The sequence below is a fragment of the Manis pentadactyla genome, chromosome 9 (genome assembly GCF_030020395.1).
Source record: "Manis pentadactyla isolate mManPen7 chromosome 9, mManPen7.hap1, whole genome shotgun sequence".
Lineage (NCBI taxonomy): Eukaryota > Metazoa > Chordata > Mammalia > Pholidota > Manidae > Manis > Manis pentadactyla.
In genome coordinates, this window is record NC_080027.1 from 122,439,568 (window position 1) to 122,449,579 (window position 10,012).

Below are 10,012 nucleotides of genomic sequence, written 5' to 3' on the forward strand. Positions count from 1 at the left end.
CCAGGGAAGCCAGAGAGCGAATGTACCAGTGGCCTTTACATCCATTCCTGGAGCTGCCCGGGCCCCAGCTCTCGCCCCCCAGCAGAGCTGCAGGAAGTTTGGGAGTGGCCACTGAGGAGGCCGAGATAGTGCAGAGAGCCCTAGCGTCGCGGGTAAAGCCAAGGGGTGGCCTTTCTCTAGAAAGCAGATTCTTGGAACTGGAGGAAGCACGAGTCCCCTTCCTCCACAAGCCAAGGCGGCTGTTGCCTGAGGCCTGATAGCTGACCTCCACACTCCCCCAGCCCTTCAGGCCCCAGAAACACCTTGGGGAGAGGCTTCCCCCCTTTTCAAGCGTACTGGGGGCGATCCAGGTGGGCTGGGGCTGGCAGGACTAAGCCCTTCGTGTGCTCAGGGCCAAGAAGCCAGGTGACCGACTAGATGTGGCCAGGAATCTGAGGGAAGGATGAGGTGAGGACTGGCAGGGGGGGCAGATCTGAGTGGGTCTGGGATCTTCCAAAGGGAAGGAAGGCAAGTGTGGGAGCAGAAGCTGTGGAGGGACCCGGGGTGGCGGATGACCGGGGACTGGGCTGCAGAGAGGGGGAGGGGTGGGCACGCAAGAGAGGGGCCGCCAGTTTGCTGCCTCAGGTCTCCTGCCAAAAATTAAACCATAAAAAAGCTGAAGGGGAGCAGCAGGGGAAGAAAGGAGAGAAAGGCGATGGGGAGGGAGGAGGGGACAAACCAGCCCCTCCGCCCCAATAGCCCGGCAGGGGACGTGAGTAATACAGGGCTGCTTCAGAGGGAGTGAGATCAAAAGCGAGTAGATAGAAGAGGTTTGTGCTTCACCGACCAGACAGCCAGCGGCTCAGGGAGACCTTTGTTACCCAGGCCCGAGTCAGGGTTGAAGGAGCACCTGAGCCCTCCCCCCGCCCCCACACCAACCGGCCGGGGCTGGGGGAGGGGCGGGGCCGGCCTCGGCCCGTGAGTCCACTTGGGCACAGCCCTGGGCTGGTGGAGGGCGGGAGATGGAGGGGGCCTGCCCTCCCTGGGTGTGGAGCTTGGGGCAAGTGGAGTGAGTGGCTGTCTGGAAGGCAGGAAGTGGCTCTGCAGGACTGGGGAGACTGCAAGGGAGAGGGGGGGGGACCGCCAGGTGAGCAGCCCCTCGGATCCCAGCCCCCTGGTCCCGTGTCCCCGGGGAGGGAACGGAAGGCTTTCTGCTTGGAGCCCACAGTTGTTTGCATTCCAGAGTCTGGGGCTGGGGACCCATGGGAGAGGAAGGGAACAACCAAAGTTCAAGGGGGAAGTTGGAGGATGTCTTGTTTGGTCCTAAGGTTGAGCAAGATGTGTGTGTGTGTGTGCGTGTGTGCATGTGTACTATTGTAGTATGCAAAGCCCAGTCAAAGGAGGCTGCTCTGAGCCAGTGAGCAGGGCTCCCTGGCAGTAAGGGCCTCGGGCCTCATGCCGTCCTGCTGGGGGTGTCTGGGAGAGGTCAAGGCCAAGCTTGCAGGGAGGGGTGGGGGCCTCCCAGATCCTGGACTCCCTGCACTCCTCTCCAAGAATGGTGCGTGCCCACCGGGGAGGGGAGGAGGAGACGGTCCTTACGTTCAGAACACATCTTTTCCAGGGTCCTGAGACCTTGGTTCCCCTCCACTCAGCTCTTCACCCTCGTCTTGGAGATGCCTGTACCAACCACCATGTCCTGCCAAGGAGAGGGGCAGATCACCAGCCACCCTCCCACACCCCAGGATCACCCAGGGATGGCTCCAAAGCTAGCTGCCCCAACTGGTGGGGATTTCAAGTTCAGGACCTTTTCCTGCCTCCAACTCGGTCTGAAGACAGAGCCCCCACTCCCCTCTATACCATGCAAGATGGGGTACAGTTGCTTAGCCCTAAATTAGTCTAGGAAACGTGGGCCAGCCCCCAAACTTGTGGTTGCTTAAGAAACTTGCTCAACCCTTCTAAAGAAAAGGCAGGCTTTGTTGTCTCTGCTCACCTTTATCCAGACCCTCTTCTGCCTCTCCTGTGGCTGGATGTGAAAGGGTTAAGCTTCATGAGGAGAGATCCCGACATGGGCAGTCCTGGGCATTCTCTGGCAGCATTGAAAAGATCTGGCCTTATTCTCTAGGGGAGGGGGTAGTTAAGGACCCTGGGCAGGGGGCTGGAGGCTAATTAAGGGAATTTGAGGAGGTCCTTTATGGCCTGGAAGCCACCCCTCCTCATACCCCAGGGGGAGGCCCATTGTGTGGGGCCTTTGTAGGGCAAGAACTGGAAACTCATTACTGGGATGTTTATAAGGCCTCTGGGTCCAGGGCAGGTGGTGGGGGATGGTGAAAGAATGTAACCTGGGGGGCCCAGCACCTCAAGGGGGGCAGTGTGGGTGGGTGGGTGGGCAGGGTTGGTAGGAAGGGGCGTGAGGGCTCACCAGGTACCCCCAGTTCCCTGCATCCCTTTGAGATTCCGCCGCTGGACCCCCTCAGCTCTGCTGTGGCCTATGGCTTTTCATTCCTATGTGATTGCTCTTCCAAACTCATGTAGGGCTAAAAGCCATGGGCTACAGTGAGGGGCATGCTCCTGCTCACGCAGCACCTGCGCCTCCCCCAGGACCGTGCCACGGATGGAGCTCTGCTGGGGGGCGGGGCGTACAGGGGATCTGGTAACTCAGAGTCTGGGGCTAGACTGGGTGATTTTGGCGGAGTCACTTCCCTCACTCTGAAATGAAGAGGCTGGCCTAGTGATTCCAGAGGGAGAGTCCCTCTGAGGACGGGAAGGGGGCATGTAGGCGGTGCTGAGGCGTGTCAGATTATGGGAGCCCGGCCTGGCTCACGCTCAGAGACTTGGAGGCTGGAGTCAAGGGGTTGGGCTCTACAGCACTTGGGCCTTTGCTCAGGGCCTCCAGGACAGCCTCCACTTTTTGGCCTCACTCACTTCTCCTCTGTGGTCAGCCTGTAATCCACAACTTTTTTCTAAGAGAGACCTTGGGACTCTGAGTGGCTGAGATGGGGGAGCTCAGTCCAGCCACTTGAGGAGGAAGTTCAACAGAGTGAAGCCCAGAGGGCAGCCCCATCCCCTGGCTGCAAGCTGGGGCCTAGGGTCCTTGGCTCCTGGTCTGCTCCCCTGTCTGGGCGTTTGCCTCCCTCCTGAGTCTGCGAGTGCACCTGGTCTCCCTGGTCCCGCCTGTCTCTGCACCCACACTCTCTCCCTGCCCCACCACCCTCCATTTAAATCTGCTGAACTCCATCCCAGCAACCCTGGCAGGCTTCAGCAGATGGAAATAAGGCAGGCGGTCTGGCTGGAGCGGCAGAGAAAGTCCCCCTGCCTCCCCTCTCCTTCCGGCCTCCAGACTGTCAGACCACTGAAGAGTCAGAGTACTGCACTTGGTATAGAGGCTCAAAAAGCAAGTCAACTTATAATGTCCCAGGGCCCTTAATTTCCTGCACCAACATTCACCCAGCACCTGCTATGTACCAGGCATGATTCTTTCCGTCTTACCTGTACTAACTCATTTAATCCTGGGAATGCTGCTATGAAAAAGGCACTACTATTATCCCATTGTATTTACGGGAAATCTGAGGCATAAGAGAGCTAAGAAACTGGCCCAAGTTTACATGGCTAGTGAGGGACAAGGCTGGGACTGGAACCTGTGCCTTCACTCCATTGTGCTGGGTGTTGGGAGGGCCAACAAGACAGCAGATGGGAAAGTACTCGGCAGACTGCAAGGTGCTCTTCTCACACAAGAGGTTCTTATCATGAGGCCTCTGTTGGATACATGTCCACAAACTGGCCCTGTGGCCACCTTTTATCACCCTTTGTCCATCACTAGTTCTTCCTTTCCAGCAGGAATGGGGGTGGGGTGGGGGCGGGGAGTCAAAACAACAGAAGCAAAGAGAAAGTTCAAGCCTGCTGGGTTTTTGCTGGGGCTGATCCAAGCCACTTCCCCTCTTGCTCCAGCTTCAGTGGTGCAAGGGGAAAGGATGAGAATTTGCCAGGGTTGTTTTTTCTTTCCCTCTGGGTTCTCCTGCTCAGAGAACAGGTGACTAGCACCTTCCCCAACCTCCCTCCTTGTTCAGCTGCCCTCAGTGCAGAATGAGCCTATCCCATCCCTTACTCTGCTCTGAGGACATCGAGGCAGATAACATCCCTCAGCTCAGGTTGGAGCACTGCCCCCTACCTGCCCTCTGCAACTAGGTCCCATGCCGGAATCCTGCTGTACTGTGTGCGGAAGGGCAGGGTGGAGGGAAGGCCCCAGCCCTGGGCTGGGCCCGGGAGGAAGGGGACAGAGGACCTGCGGAGAGATGGCGCCGCTGTAAAGCCACAGGAAGGCAAGGCTCTCCATAGGGGTTGCTCAGTAAATGTTGAATGAACTGTGAAGCGGGAGAAGGGGGATGGGTAAAAGTCCTAAGTTGCCACAAGCAGGCACACAGCAAGTCTGCATCTTGCCCGGCCTGGGCCTGGGGTGCTTCTGGGATTACGAAATTGCAGCTCCTTTCTCTTTGTCTCTTGGCCCCTGCCACTGGGGCAGGCCTGGAGGAGATATGCAATTATATATTTCACATAATTGTTGAACTGAATTGAATAGGCAAGCTGGCCTCATGCCCTCTCTCCTCAGGATTCACAGATCAGAGGGCTGCGTCTGTCCTGCTCCCTGCTTGCAAACAGCTGAAACCTAAAATATTCTGAGCAATCTAAGTCTTTTTCAGCCCTCAGAGATACCCAGCATAAGGCCTCCCTTGGGAGAGTAGGCCTGTGGTTTAACAATGCTGAGATTCAAGTGAATCTCTCTGCTTGTATTTGTCCTGTCTTTAGTGGAAATGGAGATCGCTAAAACTGCTGCTTCCTAAATACAAAGGCTATCCAAAAAATCTCCGTCCGATCTTTAGAAGGGGATGCACTACAGTTTGACCTCTGGGGGCCCTTCTGGCACTGACAGTCTGGGCCGCTGTGTTCCTTGATGCAGCTTCATGTCAAGCTGACAGCCCTTGTCATTCCTGTGATGGCTCTTAGAGTGGGCCAAGCAGGCCTGGAGGACCCAGGAGGCCAGGGCATCACGATATCTCAAGACTCTTAGTGTTCTGACTCATCCCATGGCCAAGTCCCTCAAAACTACTGCTGAAGGGTAGCTGTCCTTGTGGTCTTGAGAAGTGAGGACAGCTTCCTGTCTTCCTCCGTAGGTGGGCAAGCAAGAAACAAGGGGGGCTGGCCTGGCAAGCCATGGAAGGCAGAGAGGACCTTAGCTCCAGATTCTAGGGTGCTCAGTAAGCCTAAGGCTGGAACTCAGTCTCAAGCAGGCCAGGAAGGAGTTAATCTCCAAGGAGAGCACGGGTTCTGCCAGACCGGAGGCCTGTGCCCAGCCTGGCCGCTGCCAACTCCGGGAAGAAGTCCTGGGATCTGTAGTTTGTGCCACCAGCCCACCCCTGGCCTGCCTGTTTATCAACAGGCTTGGAGACTACAGTTCCCAGAAAGCTACAGAGGCCAGGCTTTGGGGGAAGGGGTGGGGTGTGGGGAGAGAAAACCCAATTCAACCCCTTACTTTTTCATTCTCTCCCCTGGTGTGTCTGCTGCGCCACCCGAGCTAATCCCCCAAATCCGGTCTCCTAGACCGCAGCTGCTTCCCTCCGTGGTGATGAATGGCTCTGGGAGGGAAGGTGAATTCATATTTTAATTACTGAGGCGCGCGGTGCAGCAGGGAGCTGGGGAGGGGGTGGGGGCTCAGCTTTGTTCTGGAGGCCGAAGGGCGCCGTCCTCACTAGGTCACTTCTCTTTGGCTCTTCACCTGGGGAGGGGGACAGAGAGAAGATGGGCGGGTCCCTCGTGCAAAGCTCCTCTGCTTCTGCTTTGGGAGGTGAGGGGATGGGGGCCCGGAGGGAAAGCACCCTCTTTTTATTTGTCAGAGAATTTCTGGCGTGACCAAACACTTGTAAATATCTCCCTACCCTTGCATCCCCTACTGCCATGCGCTTTGGTGGAGGACATTGCCAAAGTCTGAGGCATTAGGAGTTTGGAGTGCCTGGCTCCCGCCTTAGTTTCCAGCCTGCTCCGAGTCCCTTCTTCCTCTCGGTTCTTCCACGTGTTCAGCTGTTTCTGACCCACTCCTGCTTTTGCTGGAGGGTGCCTGTCGCAGGCAGGAATGGAGGTGAGGGTCAAGGGAAGGGGTCAGCAGAGAGGCTACGGAACCTGCCAGCAGTCAGGACGGTGCACCGTGGGTTGGCAACTCTACTTGGCTCCCGCAAAGCTGGCCAGTCAGAGGACCTCCTAGGCCCCCGCACCCCAGACCGCACTGGACCTGAGCTGAGGAAAGGCCAGAGAGGAGGCCGGGGAAAAGGTCAGGGCCAGCAGCTTGCAGTCAGACACAGCCAGCTGGGGGATGGCAGGGGGTTGCCCAGTGCCCACCTGCCTTTCCTTCTTAGTCTGGGTTTGGGTGGGAGGGCCAGTTCACACTGTGAGCACTGATGAGTGGGCGCACACCCGTGTCCACTTGCTACAGAGGCTCATGGACTCTGTCCATTCCCAACAGTCAGACCCCTTTCTCCTCAAGGAGACAGCAAGAGGAGGTTCATCAGGACCTGACTTCTCCAGGGAGCCCCCCAGCTGGTGCTGGAGAACTCTGCCAAGTGTGAAGGGATAAAGGCAGGGGGGCAAAGCCCAGAGAGGAGCAGAGACCACAGCCCTAGCCAAAGGGGCTCGCCAGGTACCTGCTGGGTGGCAGAGGGATTCTGAGGGAGGAGGAGTGGGGCCCACAGGCGGCAGGATGGGAAACGTGAAGGGGCGCCCTACTCACGTCTCCCCACTCGCAGGGTGGGCCCAGGGCCTTGTGCATCAGGGGCAGCGCCCAGACTGCCTTCAGGGCTTGGAGTCATGCACCCTGCGTGAAACTCCAGCAGGCCCTGGGCGAGGAGGAGGAGGACCACTGGGGTATTTGAGATTAAGACCTGAGCAGAATGACCAGGCGCCCTTTAGTAAGCTCTCTGCCTTAGGAACAAGGAGCCAGTAGTCCCCAGAGAACCCGGCAGCTGTTGGACGCCTCTCAGGAGCCAGGCTCCAGCCCCTTGCCCAGCTCTTAGCAGTTTTATTCAACCCTCTGTTCCCTGATATGCAGGTCCTGATTTCCTCCTACCTGAGCCCCAAACTTACCTACAGTGAGCAAAAATATGAGCATTTTCTCATCTTTCCCACTTCAGGCAGGTACATGTGCTGTTTCTAAGAAAGAGCAGGCATTGGAGGGGAAGTTGGGTGGAGAGAGTAGAGGATCAGTGCACCCTGGGATGGAGAGCCCAGCGTGGCATAGGAGTGGGGGAGTGATGGTCAAAGCTGCTTGCCTGGCTTGTCTAATAAGTTTCTTCCTCAGATCAGCTTTGTTTTGCCTGCTGTTTTTTCCTGTAATCATGGGAATTTTTCCTGTAATCATGGGATGCTTTGTTGATAGCACCCTTGACATGCCCCTGCCCCCAGCAAAGTGCATGCATTACAGTTACTGATTTTAAGAAAACCCATAGGTTCTCCCCTCCCTTCTTTCTGATTAGGCTAGAATTCTGAGTGTCTGTCCAGCCCTTAGGTTTGGGGTCTACGTGTTAAACCTTGATTAAGCTCCTGGTACACGGAAATGAGGAAATGAAAGGCCAGAGAGGTATAGCCACTTGCCCAGGGTGACAGAGCATGCTGGCATAAGAGCCAAGAATAGAACCCCAGCCACCTAAGCCCCGGTTTAGCCCCATTCTTTCTAGGTTTGTCATGGGAGGGATCCAGAGATAGCTGCAGTAGATAGATCTAGAAATATAGTAGTTGTGTCTCGGCTCTGTCTATATATATCCTGGAGATTGCTCTCTGCTCTCTATATATACTCCAGGAGAGCGGGCGTGTGGATGGTTCAGGAAAGTGGGTGATTAAATAACCAGTCTACCTACCCATGCTGACTCAAGCTGGGCCTTCTGCCCACCCAGCTGGCCACTGGAAATGCATTGTACCTATTAATTACAGTCAGTAGCTGTACTACCAGGACACTTGGAGGGTAAGGGAGAAGAGAATCCTGACAGGACCCGGCTCCAGTGAGGGCACTGAGGGCCTGCCAGCTGGGCCTTCTGCACTGCCTGGAGAAACGTGGAGGAAGTTTATCCAAAGGAGCAAGGTTAGCCAGAACTGTGGAACTGTCCAGAAAGCCACCAACTGGGCCTTGCCAAGTTCTTCAAAGACAGTGGAACCGCTTTGCAGGTGTGCTTAGCGTTTGGGTCCTGGGACATCCTGTGCCATCTCTGTTGCAAGAGGGGGCGGGGCAGGGACATGCTTCCTTATTCCAGACCCCTTCAGTGTAGCTCTGTGTCTCCCTCCTTCCTCTCAGCATGCGGCTGCCCCCAGCGTTCTTCCTAGAGAAAAGTGACTCAAACCAGGCTCAGGATGCAAGCAGGGTGCTTTCCTTTGCGCCCAGTCCTCTGCTTGAGCCAACTTGAATGCGCGTCTCCTCCCTCCAGGGCAGGCCCAGGGGCAGAGGAACGACAGCAGTGAGCCAGAGGAATCTGCAGGTGGCCGAGGCTGATCAGACCCCACAGACTGAGAGCCGTCTCCTGACGCCTCCTCCCATCCCCAGCCAGAGGGCTATGGCTACCAGAGGGACCCCTGCCTCCTGTGCTGAGGGCCGCCCCAGCCAGGTGGGGAGAATGTGGCGACTGGGGCAAATCAGCCTCAGCCTCCACCTCAGACTTAGGTTTTTGCCAGGGAACACACTATATCTTTACCTTTGTGTACTGAGCTCCCACCCCCTTGCCCAGCGTAGGTGCTCAATAAAATAGCCTGTTGGCTAAAAGAACTCTTTGCTGTCTGTTCTGTGCATGAGGTAGGATGGGGGATTTGTGTTGCTCTAAGCAAAGAAAGTGCAGTATGTTCCCTAAGAGTTTATCAGCCCCAGAACCTGGGGCTGCTAGAGAAGATGGGACCCCGGGACCCAGTTCCAGTTGTCAAGAGTCACCTGGATAAGCGACAGTCCACAAAGACTGCATGTGGCTCATCAGCCTGTAAAGGAGCAGGTCGGAACCCCCACCACTAACGTGTGTCGGGTGGCCCAAGCCAGAGCTTATTTTCAGCCAGCTCGCTTCTGGTTCCCCAGCCACAGCCTGTGGGGATGAGGCGAGGCTGAGGGACGGGAGGGGAACACGGGGCCGTGGCAGCTGGGCTCTCTCTTCCCTCCCGCGCACTCCCCCAGGCTCCAATTTGAGGAGTGACATCAGCTCCGCGGATATGAGGAAACACACCCTCAAAGGGGCTGTTGTTTGGCCGTGTGACCCCGCCCCCAGCCGGCGCGAGAGGCCTGGCCGGCCTCCGGGAGCGGCGGTGAGTCAGGGCGAGGGCTCCCAGCGTCAGCCCGAGCGTGCTTCTCTCTCCTGCCTTCCTCCCACCGCTCCTCGTCTTCCCCTGCCTCTCCCTGCAGATCTCTGGTGAGCGTCCCCCCCGCCCGGCCCAGGGCATGCCCCAGTTCACTTTCGCCTGCTTCTGTGGCCTCCACGGCTTCTGCAAGATGAAGAAGAAGAAGGAGGACGTCCACAGACGGCGGGAAACGGCTGTGTGAACAGGACTGGGGCCCCTTCTTCAGCCCCGCAGGTGCGGGGCCTGCCGGCGCCCGCTTCTGGCCGAGGCCGGGAGCAGGACGTCTCCATTCAGCTGCTGCTCTTCTCAGCTCACACGATCCAACCCCCAGGGTGCCTGGCTTCCTCCTAACCGCTCTGAGCGCCTGAGCCCGAGCCCTCCCTGCAGAGAGGCCCCAGGCACCCCGGGGGAAGCCTGGCCCAGATCTGCCTTCCGGAGATGGAAGCGCCCCTCGGAGTGGAGCTTCTGTCCTGCCCCCAGGGCTGCGGGGCTCTGCTCAGGTGACTCCTCCCCTGAGGGACGTGCTGCCCTGCGCCAGGACAGCTGCCACCAAAGGAGAACGTGGCTGCTCTGTGGGGAACCTGACCTTGCGGAGGCCTCAGGCAGGCCTGCTGGGCTGGAGGCGTTAGCCGAGCCCCCTCCAAGCCCCGGGTGGAGGCCTTGCTCTGGGACCCCCGGGGCCTGAGGC

At 57.7% G+C, this 10,012-nt stretch overlaps 1 protein-coding gene and 1 long non-coding RNA gene across 3 annotated transcripts; both read left to right on the forward strand.

Annotated features, from left to right (window-relative positions):
- The first annotated feature begins 5,477 nt into the window (after positions 1-5,477).
- LOC130684972 (uncharacterized) lies at positions 5,478-8,745 on the forward strand. 2 transcript variants are annotated; one of them, XR_008999439.1, is made up of 4 exons: positions 5,478-5,618; positions 6,488-6,661; positions 7,948-8,178; positions 8,436-8,745. It is a non-coding gene; the product is annotated as an uncharacterized LOC130684972 (long non-coding RNA). The 2 variants fall into 2 exon arrangements; XR_008999440.1 differs by having other exon boundaries at positions 6,509-6,661.
- A 651-nt stretch (positions 8,746-9,396) lies between these two features.
- BLACAT1 (BLACAT1 overlapping LEMD1 locus) lies at positions 9,397-9,606 on the forward strand. The gene has a single exon (XM_057506645.1). It carries the CDS (start codon positions 9,425-9,427, stop codon positions 9,524-9,526), a length of 102 nt encoding a protein of 33 aa, XP_057362628.1. The 5' UTR covers positions 9,397-9,424; the 3' UTR covers positions 9,527-9,606.
- The last annotated feature ends 406 nt before the right edge of the window (positions 9,607-10,012 follow it).